We start from the raw sequence: 26181 nt of genomic DNA, 5'->3' as shown, positions 1-26181 counted from the left end.
GGCGGCCAAAGCTTCGGCTTCCCCAGACATTTCCATGTGTCTTCTGGTAGTACATTTACTCCTGAGCCTCCATCGACAATGGTGTTTGTCAACTTCTTCCCCATTATTTCCATCTCGACGACCGCCGGCTTCCTCCCGATGCTCACTGTCAACAACATTGGATCATTGGACTCATTCCCTTTGGCTGATGGTTTTCCCGTTAGTTCCTCCTTGTGTGGCTTACATTGTTTCTGGATGACTGTGTTGGCAATTACCATTCTCAGTTGCGGCATAGTTTGAAGAAGGTCTGCCACCTTGATGGGTATGGTTGTTTGTAGCACCTGCCGGACAATGTTCTTCTCTGACTCCCGCAATGACATACTTGCAGTTCCATTGGAAGTTACTTGTTCCTTCGCCAATACTTGTTCTACTTCGGCTTGTTCCTTTTCCGTACTAGAGTTTGAATACATCGCCTTCTTTGTTTGTGCTCTTGTGATTGCCAAAACGACGTCCTCTTGTTCCTCCACGTCCAACATATTAATACCCTTCTGATTCGGGCAGTTGGTGTCTTCATGGTCACATGGTCCACACCATTTGCACAATAATTGTATGTTGTCTTTCTTGTTATGGTAGTCTCTTGCAAAGTGTCCCCATTCACTACATTCTCGGCACTGTATGATAGGACGTCCTCTGGAGTTGTACTGTATTTGGTTTCGCCCTCGTTGATTTCCATAACCACTTGGCGATACATTTTGTGATTTCGATGGGCTGGACTCTCCGTGTGTGAATAGTACTTGTGTACTTCTCATCTTCAAATTGTACGGGCACTCCTTGATTGAATGCCCCAACACTTGGCAAATTTCACAAAACATATTTCTAGGACAATTACCTTTCATGTGCCCCTCCCTTTTGCACTCAATACACCATAGTTCATTACCTTCATTGCTGGTTCCTTTCTCTACCTTCAATTCTTTCATCATTCTCAACATATCCCGTCAAAGGGCTCATACGGTTTTGCATTCTTCGTCACTGCTACCTTCGGCGCTCTCATCATCATCGGTCTTCCTCTTCTCTTGGGAGGAGGATTTATTTTCACTCTCGATGTCCATCGCTCGATTGTACGCATCGGCGTATGAGGACGGAAGCACTACTTTCATCTTCTTGTGCAGTGAGGGTATCAATCCCTTCGTGAACCACCTCTTCTTCAACCCGTTGGCTAGCTGGTTCTCCATCTTGTTCAATAGTTCTTTGAGCCTACGGTTGTAAGCGCATACACTCTCATTTTTTCCTTGCTTAGTACTATAGATTTCGGCCACGATCTCATTATCATCACTCAAGAGTTTGAATTTCTCCTGGAACGCCCTCTTTAGATCACTCCATCTCGTCTTGTGCTGGGCGTCGAGGTCTGTGTACCAAACAATGGCAATCCCCTAAAGGGTGGCGGGAAATGCCTTCAGCCAGTAATCCCTGTCATCTTGGCCATTTGCCTCCCAAATGGTTATGCATATTTTGCAATGTCGTACTGGGTCCTCGGACCCGTGTCCCGTGAACTTTGGCAATTTCTGCTTCTCCTGGGTGTTCAACATTGTTTTCACTCGGAAGATATGTGTGTATTTGCCTTGTGTGCTAGACTTGGGTGGACCGTTTTGACCACTATGTTCTGGCGCTTTCCCTGCACTCTTGGCCACGTAGGCATCCTCTATACGTCCACCTTCAGCATCCCCAACACTTCGAGTACTTCCAGGTGTGTCGAACCTAAGTGAACTGTTCCGACCGCTACGTTCTGGTGCTTTCCTTGCACTCTCAGACATGCGCGCGTCCTCTACACGTCCACCTCCAGCGTCCCAACACTCCGAGTACTTCCAGGCTTCGACTCGTCTCTGTGCTCCTTTTGACCGAGGGTCGACAGATCACCTAATTGCTTGGTCTTGACCACCCTGTGGCCTCTTCTCACCTTTGATGGGATCTACGGACATGAATCACTCAAGGCTGACCCGATTTCTTTTAAGGCAACGACGCCAAAATGTTTACCACTACAACTGGTAAATTAAATACAAGAAATAATAATGTACATGACAATGCATACCAGACACGACAGTAAGATATATCTTTATTCGCACATTCAATTATTATAGAGAAGAGACCAAAGATGGGCGGCCAAAGATTACAATAGATCCGACAATACCATGCCACTTGCTTGACAGTACACGACATATTTAAAGGACCCGACGGTTGCCGAGAGGTACACAATCATCAACCAACCGACACATAACTACCCAAGACTGACAACCCACTCAATACAATTAATTAATACCTTGTCGGATAACAAATATTATCAAACATAACAATAGGCAATTTATGCCGACAACAACGGCCTCTTCTGCACTGGCTGGGCTCTAGGTACCAGTTGAATGTGATGTACACACATCTCGGGGGACACTCCTTTTAGATCTTTATATGTCCAGGCAAAAACATCCTTAAACTCCAAAAAGATTTTGAAAGCTGCTGCCTTCAACACGAGATCCCAATCGTCCCCCACCAATATGTTTTTGGGGTCTTCCTCCTTTCCCAGGTTGGTCACCTTCAACTTGGACTCCTCATACTTAATAGGTTTGTCTTTCTCAAATTGATGTGCGGGAGCGTCATCCACTCGAGCCTCCCCTTCTCTGTATTCTCCATACTTTGGTGGGAACACATCTTTCTCATACGGCTCTTCTATCTGGAGCATGTTGCATTGGAACAGCTCATAGTCCTCCATCTGCCAATGGAAGAGTCCATTTAATGAGCACATGTTGTCCTCTGAGCAACTATCGAGTTCCAACACTCCACTATTTGGTTCCATCGGCTCCTTTCCTTCATCCACACCAGTTGTCTCTTCCTTTGATTCAGACTTTGAGGAAGATGCCAACTCCTTGCTTACCATTTGTGTGTGGAGATCCATGACATACTTCCGCCCACCTTTCTCCATGGAGAGGGTGTTCCTCTTCCAATTGTGATTTACTTTCGCTGTCACCAACCACCCTCTCCCTAAGATGGTGTCGTAGCCCTTCTTCTTAAGGGGGATTACCACAAAATCTAGTAAGAAGGGTTGTGTGCCAATGGTCACCTGTTGGGCCATCAAGGTGCCGAGCGGCTTAATATCATGTTGATCTGCTCCCACCAGATTGAATGTGGGTGGCCATAGTGTCGGCTTTCTCAGCTTCTTCCATGTTTCCTCCGGCAACACGTTTACTCCGGATCCTCCGTCCACGATGGTATCCATAAGAATGGTCCCAAGGATACCCATCTCTACCACCGCGGAGTGCCGACCACTATTGACGGCCAGCAGCATTGGGTCAGCCGAAGGGCTGACTGGGACTTCCAGTTGGTTTGAAGATGTGTAGGAAAATGTGTGGGCCGTGCTATGCACAAAGCTCAGGATTGCAGTCCTCAGTTGTGGCATTGTTTTGAGAAGGTCCTGCACCTTTACCGGTACCTCCATCTACAAGACTTGCTGCATAATAAAATGCTTCAAAAATTGCAAAAATCAGACGTGGTATGAGCCTTGAATGATAATCAAATGCTGTTGATGCAAAAAAAAAAATTGTCTATGATGCAGGTGAATTTGCCTAGATACTGATTACTGAGGTGAAATTTGCTCAATCCTTTCTTGTGCTGTTAATTAAAATCGCTTTTTGTGATATGAAGTTCGCTAGAATCTGCTTCAATGCTGATCAAAATTGCTGCTCAATGATATAAAATTTGCCCTCTCTTTGATATTTCAGGCTTGGTGATTGCTGATTGAAGGATCAAGGTTGCTGACTGAAGAAAGAAAATCGCTGCTCAAATGATGAAGGAAATCGTTCTCTAAGTCTCCTTTATGCTGGTGAAAATCACTGTTGCTGATGGAGGAAAGAATCGCTTGAGTTGATGATCAAATGAAATGAACATCAACCTCTCTTTATAGTTGCTTTGGGGCATGACCTTTGGTGTTTTAACTCCCAAGGAAGCTGACCCTTCACATTTAATTGCTTTGCAATATTTCAAATTCCCATGTAAGCCGACTTGTTTTTGCTTTTTAAATTTGAATTAAAATGTCTATCTTTCAAATGCCAACTTGCTTGCCTTAGTGCTACCTTTCAAACTTGTTGCCACCTAATCCCCAAGTCATGGATTTTAGTGCATCGTGAATTTCTTGAGCGAGTGGATTTTTGAGAGGCCTGGATTTTTGAATTCGTGGATTTTGTCCACCCAAGGATAAATTCGCTTGCCTTCAAGTTGTTGATCTCCTTGATCACCTGCACTCTTTATCACACTTAGTTGTTTATTTGTTCAAACATCACAATGTTGCATTTACCTTCATCAAATCGTGGATTTCATCAAGAATGAAATTGCTCACATCCAGCTTCAAGTCGTGGGTTTTGCCAACTCAAGGATGAACTTGCTCACTATTCAACTTCAAGTTGTGGATTTTGGCAAGTGGAGGATGATCTTGCTCACTATTCAATCTCGCCAATTCCAACACTTCGTCTATCAATTCACCCTCAATTTGATCTTCATCTTCATTCTCCAAGCAAGAATTGAGTTAGTTTCTTGCTACTTCACTTCGTGGATCAACCTTGCCATCTTCATGCTTGAGGCGTGGATTTTAGCAAGTCATGGATTGATCGTCTTCATTTGCCTTCAACATCAAGATCTCTCCAGCCAATTCAGTTCAGGGCATCTTCATTATCGTTCATCAAGGCATTGGGATAGCATCACTCTCACTATTGCCTTCAAAGTTCTTCAAGCCATGGACCTCCACAAGTTGTGGATTCTGGCAACTCAAGGATAAAATTTTCATAGGTCGTGGATGTGAGCAACTCAAGGATAAAAGTCATCTAGGTCGTGGATTTGAGCAACTCAAGGATAAAAGTCATCTAGGTTGTGGATTTGAGCAACTCAAGGATAAAAGTCATCTAGGTCATGGATTTGAGCAACTCAAGGATAAAAGTCTCCTAGGTCGTGGATTTGTGCAACTCAAGGATAAACTTTTCCTAGGTCGTGGATTTGAGCAACTCAAGGATAAAAGTCCCCTAGGTCGTGGATTTGAGCAACTCAAGGATAAACTTTATCACCTCCACTTCAAGTTGATATCATCAGTCCTTGCTTCATTGTTTGTCTAAGTTGATCATTTCAGCACATTTGCTTGCAAACTTAGAGGATTTGAAGGGGTAAACTCACTCATTGCTACTTCCATTTAACCTCATCATGAAGACCTTCAAGGTCGTAGAGTTTGGTGAGTCAAGGATAACTCACTTCAACCTCGTCACTCACTGATTTCACCAAGTGTAGAGTGACTTGTTCATAGGGTTTACTTGGTGTTTTCTTTCCTTTCATCATTGCTTAGGCCTTGAATCATCTTCATCAAGTACTGTATCTCAGTTGATTATCACTTCTTGATCATTCCTTGCTTCTATGCTCTAACCTAAGGATGTCCACTTGCTCACTTGACTACTCATCACACCGAAACTCACTATGACCTGACCTAGAGGTTGCATTGTGAAGCATCCTTAGGTGATCATCTTGACCTCTATCTATTACTTAAGCTTTGAGAGCTATGATGACTCCAATCTAACCCAAAGAGAGACTCGACTGCTCCCAGACTACTTGAGACCTAAAAATACCTGGAAAAAGAGGGGGTTCCCATTTGCAATGGGGCGATGTGTGAAAAGGTCACAACACATACCACCTCATATGGATGGTGGATTGCTACATGGGGCCAAGAGGGATGGTATATCTGCTCAGGATGGTATATCCGCTCTTGGGCTTAGCGTGGGGACAGGTTTGGGCGCCCTACCATGTTTCCCATCCAAGCCCTATTATGGTTGAACCCAAATTATGCATTATAGATATTGTGTAGTTTAACTAGATTCAAAATTATGCCGAATTAATCGCTCTATGAATCATACTTTCAGTACTTGTCTAACATGATTGCAGGTTTTATCTTGATGAAGACAATTTATTGGTAAAAATATGATTCTAACTATGTTAAGTTTTACTAATTTAAATTGTGATTCTAGGGCAAAATTTAGGGTAATCCCAAAAAGGGGACATTACATCAGCTTTGAAAGAAGATAGCCATTTTTGTACTGTAAAATTCAAGGAATGGTAAACTTTGGATAGTGGAATTAAGTGTTGGTCTATAAACTCTTGATTTAGATTCTAAAAATTAAGAATTATATGCCATCACACTTCGCTACTTGAAATTCAAATGATAGTTGTTAGATAGAGGGAATTGTTGAACAAACTAGGAAATATGCATGCTGAAAATAAAATGAATCCCACATAGACTTAAAAATTGTATCCTGGAAACTACCCAAAGAGAGAAAACCAGACTGAAGGCTAGTGGCAATTGCCATACTATATTTAGAATACCAACTTTTACCAAGTACAATAGGATGCTTAGATGCAGGCTGCCCCATGCTCCTTCAATGGCAATACTGCTGTCTCAGCCTTTTCAACACATCTCTGAACAGCTGGAACTTCCTTGCTCTATACAATTTCGTTTTTGCCTCCCATGATTTAGAAGCCAATGCAAGGCCCTATTTATAGATTTTTGAGAACAACAGAGTTCTCTAGGGCTCAAGAAAATTTTTTAGTCACCAGAAGTTTAACAGATGCCTGTTTGGTTTTGGATTCTGAGTTCTAGCATGTGTATTGTCATTCAACGTGGCTGCAAATGCATTACCATCTAGGACACTACCACAAGCGGCACACTGTGTTTTCCCGCTCTGCAACCCTTTTCAACCTCTGTCACTGCATTAGTTTTTTCATCCATTTTACTGTTCATAAAAATTTATGTCTATGCATTTCTTATTACAGTTTTTATTATCCATTTGGATCAAGTGTCATTCTGTTTATTTCGTTTTTGTGGTATCACACATTTTTTTATTTTGTTCCAGTCAACTTTGATTATGATGTTATCTTCACTTGTAACAGGGTCATTGCAGTCAATTCTTTTCAAATGTCAGATCAGCTAACTGAAATTAGCTCCTGGATGTAGAATTTTGGCACCTGATGGGTTTATTATTGTCTCATAAATTATGCTAAAAGTTTTCTAGAAAAGTTTTATATAGCTGAGTTGTAAGTCCACTTCTTTATGAATGGAGGCTGGGCTGAAATGGTGAGTCAATTTAAAGGCAGCTGGTAGCCTGGCTTGATCACTGATCATTCCAAATATTTATTTTACAGGTAACAATGTTTCCAGATTGATGAAAATCATAAGGCTGAGAGTAGGATCTCAGTGGGAAAAATCCTAGATATTTACAGAGAACAATTTACAATTCAGATTAGGGAGATTTAGTTGATCAAAATATGAACAACGTGCTGTCTTCAACCTAGTTGCAATGTTGCTTTGTAAGATACTAGAATACAAAGCAGCAGTTTTATAAAAAATTTGATACAAGTACATACACGAAATATGGTAACTGTTGTTGCTTAATAACTTACCACAATATAACCTGAGAAACAATTTTGATACAGTAATACTAGATAATCTATTGACAACACAATCCAAGGCAATAGTACCATTTTTTAGAATCAAAGCGCACTGAAGCTTGTCAAAAATCTAGTATGTCATGCTCATAGAAAACATGAAGTTCATTACCACTATATTAGATGGTGTTTGGTAAAGGCAAATTGTACTCCAGTATCTACAATAGAGGAACAGTCTAGAGACCTCAACTTCACAGACAATCTTTGTGTTCTTTCAAATATGATCATCAAAGCAGCGTGTTAGATTAAGACAATGATAGTCATATCTTTTACTTTCTAGCTAGGATATTAATTATTAATGAAGTAATTAATGTAGTCAATAAGTAATGCAAATAAGTTTGGCTGTCTAGGGAGTTCTCTAAACTCTAAAGCAGTTAAAGACAGATCAATTTCTGTTTTATAAATCAATTTTGAATCGCATATGCCTAATATCTGTTCAACATAGCATTTTCTGTCTCCCTCTCTTAAGTATATGTGATTCTTTTTTTTTCACATTTATTTCCTTTTTGTTCTTTGTGCAAGGTGTCAATCTGATATCTGTTCCCTATAAAACTTATGTTTACATATTAGCATTCCTTTTTCTGCTGTTTATTGAAGGATAGCCGGCTAAATAACAATCACCTCACAAAAGAGGTCCCTATGAATCTTTCATCTATCAAAGGTCTCCAAATCCTGTAAGTTAATAATTTGTTTGCGTTTGTAGCACTGTTCCATTTCTTATAAGTTAGTATTTGTAATATGCATTTTAAAAATATTTTGGTCTTATTAAGATAACTGAATTGCAATTATTTTGAATTGCAGGGACCTTTCTAATAATAATCTCTCGGGCAATGTTCCATTAATTGGATCTTTCTCTTCGTTCACTCCTATCAGGTAAATGTTTGGAAAACAGCACAGTGGTTTTACTCCATAGATATGAGAAGGACCCCTTGCTGTTTGCTAAGATGATTTGGCACAGTTCAATATCTTATGTATATAAGAAGTGAGCCTTTGAGATTAATTATGCTTGATTTGAGGTCAAATCAAACAAGGGACACCTTAACAAGCTTTGCTCATATTCCTAATAGGAATTACGGTTGGTTTTCACAGTTTTGCTAATAATACAAAACTTTGTGGTCCGGTGGTTGGAGTGCGATGTGATAATGGGTCACCATATTCTCCTCCACCATATGTGTCACCCCCACCAGGTATTGCAAACAATAGAGGTTTCTACTTGCTTGAAAATATTTATTTGAAAAAGAGAGATCAGTATCTATGACATAGTGTTTGAGCAGCATGTTGTAATTGTGCACTATTTTTGGTACAGTTTTCAATAGGAATTATAACTGGCTAGTTTCTTCTTACTTTGATATTCAGAAAAGAAAAAGAACAAAATTCGTCCAAAAGCTATTGCTGGAGGGGCATCTGCAGGTGCTGCTCTCTTGTGTGTTGTTGCTGTGATTGTATTTGCACAATGGCGTCAGCATAAGTCACATGATCGCTTTTTTGATGTTCCTGGTAGGTAATCTTGTTAAAATGTAAATAAAATATTTCTTAACTGAATAATAATAGATGTGACTTGATTTATTGCCAAATCTATAATGTTCTGATAGAGGTCATGGATAACTGCTTTTAGCGTAGGCATATATTTGTGTGGAAGTGCATTCTTTTCCAGTAGATTGTACGTAAAATGACTGGATTTCATTGGCCAAATTAGTAAGAAGTATGAATTTGTGAAGATTTTTGAATAAAACTATGGAAGTTTTTCCACCAATGTTTCAGATCACTTGTGATCCATCGTCAAAATGAAGTAGGCTGAAAATTATGAACAGATGCTAAACCCTTTAAATAGAGCTCAAAATTCCAAGATAAGTGGGTTACCTCAGAAATTGCACATCCATAATTTTATCAAACAATTAACTGAAAATAAGAATCACCAAATTTTCAATATTTCTGATTTAGAACTATCAATTACTGACTAATATCTATAAGTGAGTTTGATTTGATTGTGCAATACTTTGAAAACATTCAAAATGAACTTACAAAAACAGTGGACACTCAGATTTATCTGGGTATACCCTTTAAATGGAGCAAAAGCCAGTTTGTAGTTGCCAGTAGCTAATCTACCTGATTTATTATCACTTGGAAAACAAGTTGTAGGAAGTGGATTACAACCAATAATCTGTCCTTGTTCTTGGTCAAGCTTCCTTTGAATTACAACTGAGTTTTCCCTTCTGCTAATAAGTGCAAACAATTCTCCAAACTTTTGAACCTTTTCTCTGTCTTCTGCACAGCCTTTGAAGGATGTTAAAAATTCTTTCCTGTGTACTGGACGCTTTCTTGAGTAATTTAGAAAGCCAAAAGATGTGATCGTTGACTTTGCAAATGGTTTCAATTGTGTCAAAACAAGACTACTCACACACTGAAATTTTGGAAAGACTTTCAATTTTTGGTCTTTACAACTTCTGGGATCCTTAGGGATCATACGCCCCTTCATAAAGAGGCTTTTGGTCCTTCAATAGCTCAATGAAACACTAAGTGAGGAAACAATTTTGCAACTCTCCTTGGAGTACCATTGGACTTCCTTGTTTGTCTTTTGAGTCCCAGTTGCCAAGACTCTTGTACTTCCCTACTAGTCTCTTTCTTCTTCTACTATAGCACCACATCCTTTGAAAGAATCACGTGCTTGTCATAGAGCAAGCCATCCAATGAGGGTAGTACTAGATTTTCTTTTTCTTCATCCAACAATGATGGTTCATACAATTGAAGGTATTTGCAATTGATTATTGAGTGTAACCTCATGAAAGGAGGTAGGTTCAATTGGAACATTTTCTCTCCAACTACCTCCAAGATGATGAATGGCCCGTAACTTGGAGGTTTGGTCATCTTGGCTTGTCCGTGTGACTGCTCTTTGCCTAGGGACAACCACACCTTGTCTCTCCTTGTCACCCACTTTGAGATGATGTTCTAGACGATGCTGGTCACGTATTTTCTTGTATTTCAACTGAGACGTCTCTAGGTGCTCCTTTACCTTGAGATGGATTTGAAAAATATTCTCAACAAACTTCTTTGCTCCTGCCACCTCCAAATCCAGTCCTTGTTGATCACTTTGCTATTTAACTGCAACATCAAGTGGACCAGTAGGCAAATATCCTAAATATGTTTCAAAAGGTGACTGATTAGTAGACGAATGTATTGCCCTAATGTATGCATGCTGGGTATTTCAAAAGATGACTGATTAATAGAGATGAAGGTCAGGGAGTGATCTACTCTTGGCATCCCATAATAAGTTCCCTTCAGAATTGTTGGTCTTTGTTGTTTCCTCTCTCTTGTGGTTAGATTTTCTGTGGCATGGTCCACCCTTTTTGTTTCTTATCGTCCTCTTTTCTGTCCTTGTGTTACTTTTAATGTCCCTCTCTTTACCTCCTTTTTGGGCATTTTCTTATTGTTCCATTCTTTTTCTGTCTCACTTGACCTTTGTTCTTTCGTTGCTCTTATTTTTCTTTTCGTTTATATTTCTTTTCCAATCAGTCTCCTTAATCCTTTTTTCCTTCATCCCCTTCGTTCAACATTTTCTCTGTACTTTGTGCCTCCTCCACATTTCCCTTTGACTTGTAAATTGTTCTGTTGATGGTTTAATTTTCTTTTCTTTTTGTTCTTAAAACTCACTACCTCACCTCTCTTCTTTTTCTCTGCTCTTCTTTTTCTGTGCTAGCATTATTACTTTTCCATTCAGGTTAGTGATCCTAACTTTGTGTTTCAGCTTTTTTACCTTATCTTTTCTCTCTTTATAGTTTGAATTTCCTTTGGTTTATCTTTCTTTCGATTATTATTTTAATTTTCTCTCTTTTCTTTCTTTTCTTGTTTAATTCATTCCCTTTACTTATCTTAACATTCCTCGAGCCAAACACATCCCTATCTTGATGTTTTATTGTATTTAGTGTTTTGTGCATGGCAAGTTTATTCCTAGTTTTTTGGTTAATCATGCTGTCTTTATATTCTCCCTGCACATTTCCTGAGGCAACCTACTTTTCTTGACATTTTAAGCTTCACTTAGAGGGTTTGGCATCAGCATTCTTCCCTATTTTCAGCTTATTTCATCTCTGATAGATCATAGAGTGTGAATAATAATGTTTATTTAAAAGTTTCCACATTTTGCAAAAATATTTACAAATTCAAGGTTATTAAGTGTTATGCCATTCTACATGGTTCAATATATTGATTATTGTAAGTATGGGCTTTGCAGGTGAGGAGAATCCAAAAATTCACTTGGGGCAGCTTAAGAGATTTTCATTAAGGGAATTACAGGTTGCTTCTGATGATTTTAGCAGTAAGAACATACTAGGAAGTGGTGGATTTGGAAAGGTGTACAAAGGACGCCTTTCCAACGGTAGCCTAGTGGCTATAAAACGTTTGAAGGAAGGACGCACTCCAGGTGGAGAGTTGCAATTTCAGACAGAAATGGAGATGATTAGCAGGGCAGTGCATAGGAATCTCCTTCGGCTACTTGGTTTCTGCATGACTCCTACTGAACGCCTGCTTGTTTATCCCTTCATGGAAAATGGAAGTGTTGCATCATGCATACAAGGTCTGCAAAGTTATCAAATACTTTTTGCCTTTACATCACTATCTTGTTAAAATCAATTCAATTTCTTGTGTCCATATATAGTGGAATGTTTTTGATATTTTTAATAAACTAACTTTCAAACTCCTACCATATATTTTATTTATATTGACAAGATACTAGTCCTAGATAAAATAACAAGCTAGTAATTCTGGCCTTCTTTTCCCTGTTCATATATCTTATTGAAATTCGTAAGGAAAATTGACAGCTATTTCATCTTGTAATGTTAAAGATCCAGATGCTATTTATATTCAGCTATGCCATGATTTTCAAACATAATTAGGTTTTAGTTAACTGCTGTATATCCTTTGTATGCTTCAAGATCCAAAGTTATGCCCCATTGTGTACTGTTAGTGAAATTGAGTAAGCTAGTAAGTATGTGCCATTTTAATTATAGATATATCCTTTTTGAAGAATCAGAATGAACTGTGTTGATTAAAGTGTTCTAAGTAGCCTATGAAATTCCTAAATTTGTTCTATTTTATTTATTTTTCTTTTAGGGAAAAAAGAAAATGAGGCAACACTTGACTGGACTACGCGTTGGCACATTGCATTGGGTTCTGCAAGAGGTCTTTCTTACTTACACGAGCAGTGTGATCCTAAGATTATTCACCGAGATGTTAAAGCTGCTAATATCTTACTAGATAAAGACTTTGAGGCAGTGGTGGGGGATTTTGGGCTAGCAAAACTTATGGATTACAAGGATACTCATGTTACAACAGTTGTTCGTGGCACGATTGGCCACATAGCACCTGAGTACATTTCTACTGGAAAATCTTCAGAGAAGACAGATGTATATGGATATGGAATTATGTTGCTGGAACTTATCACTGGACAAAGAGCCTTTGATCTTGCACGTCTAGCAGATAATGATGATGTTATGTTGTTGGACTGGGTATTTATCCTTACCTTTCATATTCATTAAGGGTGATTTATATCTGTTGGTATTTTACTAATTTTTTTCTGCCGATTCTAGAATTTATAATTCATATATTGAATTTTTCTCTTTATGTCCTTTTAATCACACATAATTTTGCATTTTGTAGTAATTTACATATTTTATAGTTTGGCTTGATTTTGTCTTTCGACATGTTTTTGTTCATGTTTGTCTCAGACATTTATTTGCTCATGTAATTTTGGATAGACTGGTACCTTTTTTGTTTGTTTGAAAAAAAATGTTCTTAAATTACACTAAAGAACATGAGAGTAACATTGGTTTAGCTATAGAACATGGGAAATCTTTCCCTAGAAAGAGTAACATCTGGAACTTTGCCCCAAGCCAAAAAAATCTACACCTTACAAAAAATCATTTCAGCGTTAAAATGCAGTCATTTCTTTCTTAAACATGTTCAACTTACCTAGAATGAAACAATAGGTCAAACACTATAGGAGTGAGTGCTAGTTTGCAGTGAGACATTGGGGTTTCCTCTTGATTCAATCCTATCAACAATCATCTCTCAACAAAATGAAGATCACAAGATCTCAATCGAGTTTTACGGTCTATATGTATGTATAAGATACAAAAGTGGCTTACAAACTAACACTCTTGGGTTCATTGAGTTTTTAATGCGTCCTGTTTGAAGAAGGTGATTGATGAATATATGTTGGTCAAGACACGGCCTCTTGAGGTGGAGAAGGAATTAAAGCTGATTCTATATCTGGACCTAGTGATTTATTGAGGGTTTAAGCAGCTGCACAACAAGGTGATCATGGACAGTGAACGAATCTTCCTTTTAAGATGCCACTTTAGGAGTACGAGCTGTTCATATAGTAACACCCATATATCCCATGATTAGTACATCATACCTCTTGGTGATGTGGTCAACAATCAAATGTTTAGTCAACATACAATGCTTATATCATGTTTTGTTGATATGGTTTTATCTGACAATCCTATATTATTTGTTATTGATATGGTTGTATTTGACTATGTATTAATTGTTTGTCAGCTTTCCAGCAGTTATACGAAGCTGATAGACAGTTGTTTTATGCTTGGCAACTGTCAGACTCTTTAAATTAACTTTGCATAGTGAAGGAAAATATCTAATCCTTGGCTGATTATCTTCAGTCTACTTCTGTAATAACTTCATGTGTGAATAAGTATATATTTTAATACTACCTGTCTTCATTATTCCAAGTTTTATTAGAAAGAAACGTAAACAGTTGGCATTGTTTCCTTGTTAGATATATATTCCCCTTAGACCCCAATAAAGGTTGGAAGTGACCACAATATGGTCAATAACAAGAGATCACATGATCTTTAAAACTGATAGAGAAAATAGAACAAAGAAGAAGAGTACAAGGGCAGTCAAAGAGGCTCTAGCAGTGCAAATCGAAGCCGAAGTTCATCCCAAAGTAGGAGTCAAAGTCAGAGTGTGAGCCAAAATTATAGTTGGGGAAAATCAGAAAATGACATCAGAACATTCAACCCATTATGAATAACCACATGAAGAGTGGGTGCAGATAGCAAGACATCATTCCATTATAGAATGAGGTGTGGGTAAATCTTGTTGTCAAAGTTTGGTAGGAAGAATCAATTTGTAGTGTCCCTTATAGGCACATTTAAATATATCCACTAAAATTGCAATATATTTAACAAATGAACTATCAAAAATGAATAATAAAATATTAGATAACTGCAGATGTTTACAACTCTCTTGAATTACTGATATAAAATCTGATTTGTATGCACACGATGATGATGTTGATCCGTATCAAGATCTGATTGCTGCTCCTGAATAATGTCCTTAAAACCATACATACACTTGGATATAGATCTGCCTATATGTGATATTGCTGTTCCTGATTTATGACTCTAAAACCATACAATAAATTTTGACAAGTCTGCCTATACAAGATAGGTTTATAGGCTTTGAAACTTGAACACTTTTCCTGATTGATATCCTTATGATCATGCAATTCTGTTATGAAGCCTTTCCTGATATATATATTGAAACGTATATTTCCACATTATAAAATTCTGCTCTACTAGAGCAATACTCAATGGGAAATAATAATCAAGTATGTTTTCTTCACTGCCCCCTCCACTCATTATATTTATATCTTATATCTCTTTTTATTACATGAAGAAAGACATCTCTCCATGATGGATGCGATTCCTCCAAGAGAAACATTTCCTTTCATTATCAATCACAAGTTCACAGCCCAAAGACTAATTACACTTCTTCATGACAAATTACCTTTGTTTTGGTAATCACACCTGTTGGACATAATATTTTACTTAACAAAGTCAAACCGCACCTTTTACTAGTGCTTCCTTGCTTGCAATTATAATGAATCGCTGTTTTATGAGATACTTATTCTCAGTCTGTGTAAACATTGTTCACATATATTAATCATGTTAATTACTTGTGTTCTTTATAATCACTGCTTGTCTTCTTAATAAACTCGTTGTCTTCAATCAGACTAATTTTCTCTTGTAATCATTTATATCTTTATACTATGATGAGTCGTCCATCATGTTAAATTGATTTCATTTGATATAATTCTGAGCGACTATATCAAGAGAGTCGGCCTTGATTAAGTGTCGACTGTAATGATCCATGTTTCTGATTTCTTCGTTGATATACATTGTAGCTCCATCTAAGTCATTATACCTCCACATTTTTCCTTATATGTAATTGCTCACTCATCCAATTATGGCTCGCTGGAGTTTCATACTATGTGCAAGAGTTTTACAAAGACCACGATATATCTTTGGCTGTCCTCACTGTCCCGTTTTGATCATCAAAGTCTTTTATAACCTTTTCACTGTCGTCTTTCTCAATATGTTTAAGTCTTCAATTTAAACATATAAATATCTCTAAGTCGGTCTTCTGATTTCACCATTTCTGTTCAATGGGAAAGCATAATGAACTATTCTTATTTTTATGACAGGCATGCAATTCAGTGCATAATATTAACCACTTTAGTCACAGTCTCCTTCACAGAGAAATCACTAATTATATTATCTTGATCAAACCACACATTATCTATCGTTAGGCATCCAATTAATCAAATAAGATATATGTCAATATATATATGATCGGTCTTGTTTTCTTTAATCATATCTTACTCTTTGTATTGGCTTTGTTCATGTATTGTATGATTGTTTAAAATCTTTCAACATACTACTGTTAGCATCTTCATTAGATTTGCTTTCTTCAGTCAAGAAGAATTGTTTCTCTCATGGGAGTCGACCTTTGTGTCTTCGTAACAATTAGTGGCCTTTGGCCTTTAAATGATAGGGTTATTACACAATTGACTCCTTCATAGATGGAGAAAGAGAAGCATATGAGAGTAACTGTCGAGGCATAGAAGATTTGTCAATTAAGTAGAAGAAATTGAGCCAAAAACCTTAGGGCTAATGAAATATCCCATTGTCTGAATTTTGGTGGAATTTATGAATTTGTTTAGATATATGCTTGGTGTTTATTTCGTATCTTGAATATTCTTGTGCATGCAACAATAAGAACGTGCAATAAATATAAATAACAGAATTTTCACAATGGAACTATAAACCCTTGTATATTACTATTGGAATGGTGAATTTTGGCACTTATTACAATAGCATTTGATGCTGCAATTACTCAGAAATTTACAAACAATACATGCAACACATACCCAATTCTGCAATCATTTCCAAACATGCCCTACAAGGGGTTGCCCAAGCTAGAAATATCATATAAATTCATTTAACCTTCAACCTGTAACATGGCTCCATTATTGTGTCCAAACCCTAGCTGGAACTTCCACATATCTGCTCAAAATTCTGCAAATAAGCTCAATGATGAACTCTGAATGAATCCACCTCACAAGTAGAGTTGGGTTTTCGTCCAACCTACAAATCTCCAAGGGGTTTTGTCCTCAGAAAATGTTGTCACTGTCACACGAGCAACTAAAGAGAAATATCAAGTATCAAACAATCACATAATGTCCCCCTTGGAGAAGGGCGAGGCTCCTTTATAAAGGCTTCCCAAACCGTTGGTGAGCTTCCACTCTCAATGTGGGATTAAAAATCAATTTATTTTATTTACTCCTTATAAAGTCATATTAACATTTTTATAAATAAAGTCACATTACTTTTATAATTTTATTTTGTAACATAAAGTAACTTTTCTCACCAAATAGTAATATAATATCACATAAAATAATATTCCACCTTTATTTTCTCCACCAATAGAAATTAATAATGTGACCAGCATATCATCCCTTATATCTTCTAATTAGTAATTAGCCTATCGAGATGACATTAACTAGGCTAATCAACTCTCCTGTGGTCACTGAGGAGAAGGGGACATTACAGCTAAGGGTGTATAAGAGAACCTAGAGAACTTGAAGGTGACACAGATGCACAAAAGGTTGAAGCTATAGGAAGAGTAGAAAATTATTACGTGACCAAGAGTGCGGGAGGAGCATTGGAATCCCTCAAATAAAACTCCTTGACAAACAATATCCAAGCACTAGGTTTGCATCAGAACAAAACCTTGGTGACTCCATCATCAAGCTCCAATTCAGAAAGATAAAAGCTACCCAAGTTTACAAGAAATGAATTAAAGGAATTTGTAAGGCATTGTGAGACCTATGAGACAATCCAGACAATAAATGGCCAAGATGATGACCATATTGGCTACGGTCTTTATAACGTTGATTGCTATACAAAAATTGGACCAACCTCTCAAAATATGTGGGAGAGATTAAAGAAGGCCTTTGAAGAAAAATTCAAGCTGCTTTGAGACAACAATGAAATTGTAGCAAAAATCTATAATACAAAACAAGGTAAGCATGGAACCATAAGAGCTTATAATCATTGGCTCAAATAATTATTGGGAAAATTAGAAAAAGAACTTGTTGATGGTCTGAAAAAAAGATGGTTCGTTGAAGGCCTTATTCCCTCGTTAAGAAAAATGAAAGAGATACTTGCCTTATTCTATGTAGAAGTGTACATTAAGGAAATGGATATAGAAAACAAAGATAAAATGTCCTCTCAGCCAAGGAAAAATGGATGAAGATGAGAGTTCGAATAGGAGTAGTGACAATGAATTAGGAATGATAGAAGTGCTAAGGAGGGATATGCTTTGGATGATGAAGAAATTGAAAGTGGAGAAAGAAACCAAAGAAATTTGGTCATTGGTGCATTGATGTTTACTCCCTATGGGATATGTTCTTTAATTTCCAGAAGTAAACAGGGAATGTACATCACATGAATCAACACAGCACATAAAACAACATATGGCAAAATGATATATCTTTATTTCTAGTATGTAATGGATACAACAGTGATCCCGTTCCTGATACAATATGACATATATATACCACCCGGCGATTGGCTGGGATACCAACTGTCGGCAATGACCAACTAACCCCTACGAGAACATTACATTGCCATTTATTAAACTAAACATAACAAAGTATTATTTGATGCGGCATATTTGCCATCTACAATTGACTGCAAAAGTGAAGGTCATGTCAAAACCAATTGTCCCAAGAAATTGGCTTGTGATATGTGTCATTCAATAAAAGAGTGGTATAATTTGAAGAGTAGTATACAAGTGCTTTTCACACAAGGAGAGTGGTCCAATCCATGGAGCACTCAATTGAAGCCTTAAAATAACATGAATACATCTTCAAGCAGTTATTGTTGTCATTTTATGACACCCTTGGTCCATCAGTGAGAACCAATCAGAGATATGTTCCATGGACCAGCGCTGCCCCAGTTGATCAAGGAGAAAAGCAGAGGAATCATGAAGTGTGAAGTGTCGCCTTGTTCGGAGGAAGTTCCTCCCTTGGCCTTTTCTTCCTTTCCCGGATGTTCGGAACCTCGAGGTTCCGAAGTTCCTCCCTTGGCCTTTTTCTTCCTTTTCCAGAACTCCGGATTCCCGAGTTTCTAAAGTTCCTCTCCTTTCCCTATTGCCTTTCTCTTCTTCTCTCCGGAACTCCAGAACCCTGAGGTTCCAAAGTTCCTTCTTTTCTTCTCCCCTTTCCCGGAACTCCGGAACCTCGAGTTTCCGAAGTTCCTTGAAGTTCCTTTGCATAGTTCTCCGAAACTCCTGAACCCTGAGGTTTTGGATTTCCTTCCTTAACCTTCTTCCCTCCTAGCCTTTCTTCCTTCTTTTTTTCGGGACTCCGGAACCCCGAGGTTCCGAAGTTCCTCCCTTGGCCTTTTTCTTCTTTTCTCGGAACTTCGGAACCTTGAGGTCCTGAAGTTCTTTCCTTAGCCTTCTTCTAGTTCTCCGGAACTTCGGAATCCCGAGGTTCCGAAGTTCCCTGCTGCATCTCTTTCCTCTTCCCCGAAACCCCGAGGTTTCGAGGTTTTCCCTTGTCTTCCCCACTTCGGGAGCCCGAGCTTCCGAAGTCCTCGGACTTCCTTCCGACTGGCAACACTTCCGGATGGCGTGATCAACACTCAAGGCTTTAAATATGGACCTTCTTTTTTGGAGCCACAGGGGTGCATTTAATGTTTTTGGCAGGATTTCCATCAAGGAGGTACGAGGCCATGCTTGTTGTGGTGACTTATGTCATGTCTGCATACTCTGACTTTGGAAGGTCAGTCAATCCACCTTCTCAGGGTTGCCTTTTGTGGGTATGGCTAGGTCTTGCAAGTACTGAAGTCAAGTGCATGCACTTCCCTGCATTTCCAGACTGACATGCAGGGGTCATGATCACCCTTGTAACCTTTTTTCTATATAAGGCTTTTAAGCCTCATTGTAAAGGGTTCTCTCCCCGCTGGCTTGAGCTATTCCATGCTCTCCCACTTCTCTTGTATTTATCTTGCATTTATGCAACTGTAAGTTTGGCCATTGGCCTTATAATTAATTGAAAAATCACCATTCTTGCCTTCTTTCAACTTATGTATGTTGTGTATGTTTTTTTACCTTCATCATAGGTGTATGTCTTGTGGCTTTTCTCTCCATATATGCTGTGTTAACTTTTTTTCAGAGTGTGACTTGTAGGAATCCTTCTCCCCTCTTGACACTAAGCAAATTCTAACCTCCATACATGCATTGGAGTCACTCATGCAATTGAAGTTTGTGCATCTCTTGGGTGTTTCAGTTAATTCTTTGTGTCATTTTGGTGGGGAGAGGAACAATCTCTTCTTGGTGCATCACCTCCTTATATTTCAAGCATTCTCTCTTCCCTTTACCTCTGCAAGTTGTTAGGATAGGCTTAGGAGTTAGTTTTGAAGTGTTGAGTTGGTTCAACACCTGCACCTAGATTGAGAAGGAAGTCGGCCTTCTCCGGAGATTCAACCCCCTTGTGCAAGGTCCCACACTTCGGGGTTGTTGCCATGTTTCACAAGGTTGCTGAGTTGATAGCTCAGCAAGGGCACAAACTTTTGTGATAACAGTTATCAAAATTAAAGATGTGGGGGGTTGGAGTTGGATACTTTACGACTTCAAAGATCGTTCCATTAGACAATGTCAATAATGTGATTAATGTGTACATTTTGTCAAGAGATTGCCATAGGAACTGAAACAAAATGAGATGTTGTGTAAATTGTGTGGACTTGAAGACCATGAAGACATTGGATGTCCAAATAAAAAAGCCAGCATTGACATAATTGATGTAGAGGCATAACAAAGTATTGGTTGTTACTCAAGCCCAAGCAAAGTAGGCTATGTTCCCAGACCCACATACAAAAAAAGAAAGAATTTGTGAAGAAAGAGTTGAAGTGGAGCATCCTATGGATAATGAACAGTGCCATTTAAATACTGTGTCATTAGATATATATACCGTGCCTTATATGTGCAGAAGTGGAGATAAATATTATCAATATTAACCAATTTTCAAAAGCTCAAGTGGCAATGAACCTCAACATGCTTGATGTGAGCGTAATATTCTGGGTTCTCCACTAAATTCAAGATTCCCCAGTCATACAAAAGTGGAGTCAGCATTGTTCAAGGAAGCTGATCTTTCAAAATTTGGCATAATCACGTTGCTTTGCAAATGCTATTTGACATCTGCTTTGTACTTAGGTTTAGTGGAAAATTAAGCTACAATGTGCTGGAGCTCACTTTGCCATGAAAAAAATCCTTAGTCCAAGGAAGAATATTGCTAGTAGTTGATCTTTAAGTATCAATTAAACACAAGCAGTCATATTTCTTGTAACCTGAAATCATTTGCCTTTTGACAAAGTACTGACAAAATCAAGAGTATCTTTGCTACTCTTTGACATATTGCAACACTTGTTTTGCAGCCTGTCAATGAACAAGTTTCAGTTGTGCAAAAAAAAATTAGATACAATTAACAAAAAACAAAGATCTGGTTGTTTAGATGTAAGGTATGTCAAATTGCCCAACAATTCTTTGTAGAGAGATTCATCAACTGGTGATGAATCATCATAGGTTGACGACTTCAACCCAACCTCCATAGGTATGGTGGAAGGATGATCCATAAACATGGAGGATATTACTCACACTTGTTTCTTAACAATGGATTTCAGCCTTAGTTAAGGATAGCAAACAAGACTATATTCAAATAGCATTAATTGAACAATGAAATGAAACATAATAGAGAACAAACACCATAAATTGAGATGCAAATATCCTAGAGAAACCCTCTTTGGGTGAAAAATATGGCAGAAAGGTGAACAAAATCTCACATAGTACTTCGAAAATGGCAATCAAAGAGTTCCCAGCCCATAGGCTTGCTGGGCAAATTCCTATTGTCTAACCTCTAAAATAACCTTCAAGACCTCTCAAATTTCTTTCCCTGCCTTTACTGCTAAGATAGTCCCAAACTCTCAGAACTTAACTGGAATTTTCGAACTTCAACCCTCAACAGTGCATAAAAGCCACTAAGAATGATCCAAACACGTCCAATAGGAACTATAAATGATTAAATTTATCAGATTTCCAGAGTCCATGATGTTATATTATAAAGCACTTTGGAGCCTAAGAGATATGGACCATCTATGGATGCCAGAAACTGTTATCACAAAATCACTGCTTTTGACAAAGAGGTGAATTTGTTTTCACTGTAGTCATGGATAAATTACCACTGTAAAGATGAATTTGCTGCCTACAGAAACAGGTGATTTTAACATATAGTCAACAAAATACTCAGTTTTTAGGGTTTTCTTGTATACTGAAGCTTGCACATGGATGCCCCATGCCACAATGAACGTTCTTCAGCATCCAAGAAGTTGCCCACTATCCCAAATCATGTCACGAAGTACAAAAGTCAGATCCTTCATGGATCAAAGGATTACAAACAACCATACAAAACCATTCCAAAGGATTCGTGGCAAACTTGACTTGATTCATGAAAATGAAATTGTCATGTAGCTCATGTAGCCAAAACTCTACACCTAAGCAGTATAAAGGAGGCTTATATCAGTCATGTAAAAAGAAAAACACATTATATTTTAGATGCTGCAATGCAGTGACCTCACTGCTTGTGATGAATTGATCATCAACATAGACAACGAGAACCATAATGTCATCACCATTCGCTTAGACATAGATATTTTGGTTTGAAAGACTTATTTTGAAACCATAATATTTAAGGTGATGATCAACTTTAATAATGTATCAGGCTTGTGGAGCTTGTCTGAACCTAAGTAAATATCAAAGAAACTGAGAAATCAAATGATCATTGCAAAGTATCTAAAATCCATTAGGTTTTAACATGTAGATCTCCTCATCCAAATCCTTGTTCAAAAGATGCTTTTCAAATCCTTGATACACCTTCCAACCAATAGAGCTGCAATAGAGAGAAGCAACTGAAATGTGACCTTTGTGGTAGGAGTAATTTTTTCCTCAGTAGTCTCTTCCTTTCTGTTGTGAATGGCCTTTTGCAGCAAGATGAGCATTGTTTTTGTCCAAAGTATGGTTGCCTGTAGTTGTACATTTGATATAAAGTTCAAATTTATCTTTACCAAGAGGTGGAAGGGACCTATCCAGGTTAGTCCCATATGCATGGGAGGAACTCATGTTCCATATTTTCTATTTCCATGCTAATTTTAAATTTTTTATTATTAAACTTAATTTAACTTTTATACTGCAATATTCCTATCAGATACATAGTCATACCAATGGCTGTATCCTGCATTTGCTTCGTTGTTGGTATGAATGTATTTGCCTTTTTGTTCCATTTTCTCTATTGTTGTTGCAATCACAGAGTTGTTATTGACATGATTTCAAACAAATTCATATTTTAAGCAATCCAATATAAAATATGAACATTGAGAATTCAGATCTCTAAAAGCTAGATGCCAAAGTTCTTTTTGTAATAAGTTGTGATGATTTCATATAACATTCTGTTCATCTATATTTATAATTCGTAGGTTAAAGCCAAGCTCGCAAATGAAAGAATTGATTTGCTGGTCAGTCCTGATCTCAAGAACAACTATATTGAAGAAGAGGTTAAACGACTTTTTCAACTTGCTCTACTCTGCACACAAGTTTCACCAGGGGATAGACCAAAGATGTCAGAAGTTGTTCAAATGTTGGAAGATGATGGCATAGCCAGGAGATGGGAAGAGTGGCAAAGGACTGAAGTTCAAAGTCAAGTGTCTGAACTTGCCAGCCGTCTAAATTCAGAATTGATGTTTGACTCATCATGTAACCTTCCTGCAGATGAATTATCTGGTCCGAGATAATCATTTTGAATTATTTATTAGCTTATTTCATCTTTTAAAATTTTATGATCAATTAATATTGAAGGAGTTCCAATCTGTTAAAGAAGAGAATATTGTTGCAATATTTATGATGCCCCCGTTAGGGCCATATCATGAGAATCACTTGAAGCAGCAACCAAATGTAAAAAATCATTACCATAACTGTAAGTACAATCTGTGTCTTTATATATTCAGGAACATATACTGTTCATTGTCAATGCACATATGATCTTTCAGCTTGAATGGTAAGAGCAAGGAAATCGACAGTCAAATGATTTTCAAAGGTCGATGCCTTGCTCCTGTGATCTTCTCAATTGCAATTATTTACCAAAAAAATGTTATTTCCTAGCAACAAATAATTGGGAGTGCCAACTGTGAGAAGCCTGTAACTTTGGTAAAGTATATAGATAACTATAAATAGTAACCTTAATTTTATCTTGATGAACAGCATTTGTTTGTGGCAGTAAATCCAATAAATTTCAACACATTGTCTTTGCTTTGCACAGAACTTAAATGGAACAAGAAAGAGAGTCCTTATGTGGTTGTACAGGGCAATTCTAATGGTACTTGGGTGTTTCAATATTTAACTTCAACAGAAATTCACTTGTAAAGTTTCATTAGTAAAGATTTATACAATATTTGAGAAAAAAAAGTGATTTCAAATTATATTATATAAAAACTTTCCAAATTTCTACCTTAATTTATAACACCATTTTCTCGAGGGCTCAGTCAATATCACACCCTTCTACTCATCCAGAATAATGGGAATGGAATAAAAATAAAATGCATGAATTAAATAATGCAGTCTCGAGCTTAGAAAATATTATGCCAATAATAAATCCTCAAAATAATGTTGTATCAATACTAGATTGTTCGTAATGCCCGACAATCTTTGCAAAACAAGACCTTTTATTTCAGTTCAACGTGGAATGCAAATGAAGGCTTAATGTCATTACTTGGTTCATAATATTATAATAAAAATGTTTATTTTAATTATTAATTATTATAATTTTGAATTATTTTTATTGTAAAATTATATTATTTTAATTATATGTATATAATATTAACTATAACTCTCTTAAATAAAATAGTATTAAAATTATAATATAATATAAATATTATAGTAAAAATATACAATTTTCTTTAAAAATATCATCGTAATTTAATAAAAAAAATCATATAATTTAATTATAATAATAAAATTAATCTTAATACTAAAAATAACATCCATAATCAATATATGAAACAATTAAAAACATAAAAATGTCCAGCTGTGGAATTTGCTTGATGCTAGGATTTTTCCAAGTGCACATGGGAGTTTCCTAAAGCACAGGTTGCTATGGCGACTACAACGAGATCCTCGGAGTTCCATGGTGAACTGCACAACGACTTCACATTCAGGTGTTGGGGCAAAGGTTTCCTTTGCAGTTGATGGGATTTGGCCCTAATGGGTCATGTGTTAGGCGTTCTCCTCTTGATGGAACTGGGGGCTCCTTTGCTTGGGTGGATTGGGTAAGGTGTGGGCGGCCCTTTACATCAGACCCTAATCTCAGGCATTCGCCGCCAATTGTCCATCCTACTAAAGGCTCACAAGCTGTGGTGGTTTTGGCTTAAGATTAGTGGAGCTGCACAAATGAATCTCTAAGACTTGGCACCCAAATCTTGTGGGCGATCTACAAATTTATCCGTGTGCGCGAGGGTTCAGGATCATCGCATTGTTTTGGGTGATTACCAGTGGGACTGCGATCAGCATTTGCTAATGCTGAAACCTTGGCACCCCTCCTTCGACTCAGTTACATAATTGTTCCTTGCAATTTCAACTTGGGTAAAACTTCCAAATTTACCTTTTTAGTTTTGATTTGATTCTTGTTTTGAAGGCATTGACAATTCATTAAGAAAATTTTTGGGAGTTGATGAGCGTTCTTCAAAAAAAATTTGTACTACTTTTACATGCATTTTGGTTGAGATGAATACTACCCAGGATCTCTTTGTAGAGATTTCTATTAGCACTAAAAGCAGATGTTGGAATCAAACTCGACTATCATTGTAGTACCCCTCCCTTTATTAGACTCTACTTAACCCATTTTGATTCTGGTTGACTTTTTTGTTGTTGTTCATGAACTGGATGGTACTCTTTAATGTAATGATTTATTTTTTATCACGATTCTAGGATATGATGTCAGATAATATGATTAAGTACTGACCTTGGACTATCATATCGACTTTATGTATACATCTTGTGTTAGCTTTCTTATATGGGTCAGATTCTATATGGGGTGCGAGGGGATGATCTTCTGTCACCCACTTCGGAGGGACACAGAATGTCACGATTCTCTTCCACCCTGTATATGTTGGTGATATGTATGTGTGTTTTCTTGGTGATGCAGCTGTAGGTACCGAGCATCGACTCCACTTGAATCTTCAAATTTGAGCGTGTTCTTTGACCCAATGGAAAAGTGAAAAA

The 26181-nt window shown here is 37.4% G+C and overlaps 1 protein-coding gene across 2 annotated transcripts in view; it reads left to right on the top strand.

Moving 5' to 3' along the window:
• Window positions 1–23939, top strand: part of LOC131053408 (LRR receptor kinase BAK1) — a 55882-nt gene extending 31943 nt beyond the window's left edge. For both annotated transcript variants that reach the window (XM_057988017.2, XM_057988018.2), the window contains 7 exons: window positions 8097–8168; window positions 8296–8367; window positions 8584–8681; window positions 8851–8991; window positions 11720–12061; window positions 12598–12992; window positions 23385–23939. In XM_057988017.2, coding sequence (XP_057844000.1) covers window positions 8097–8168; window positions 8296–8367; window positions 8584–8681; window positions 8851–8991; window positions 11720–12061; window positions 12598–12992; window positions 23385–23699 — 1435 coding nt within the window. In that variant the 3' untranslated portion in view covers window positions 23700–23939. The remainder of the gene's footprint in view (window positions 1–8096; window positions 8169–8295; window positions 8368–8583; window positions 8682–8850; window positions 8992–11719; window positions 12062–12597; window positions 12993–23384) is intronic.
• The last annotated feature ends 2242 nt before the right edge of the window (window positions 23940–26181 follow it).

This window comes from Cryptomeria japonica, chromosome 10 (genome assembly GCF_030272615.1).
Source record: "Cryptomeria japonica chromosome 10, Sugi_1.0, whole genome shotgun sequence".
Classification (NCBI taxonomy): Eukaryota; Viridiplantae; Streptophyta; class Pinopsida; order Cupressales; family Cupressaceae; genus Cryptomeria; species Cryptomeria japonica.
Note: the sequence above shows the minus strand (reverse complement) of the source record. Positions and strands in the feature narration are given on the sequence as shown.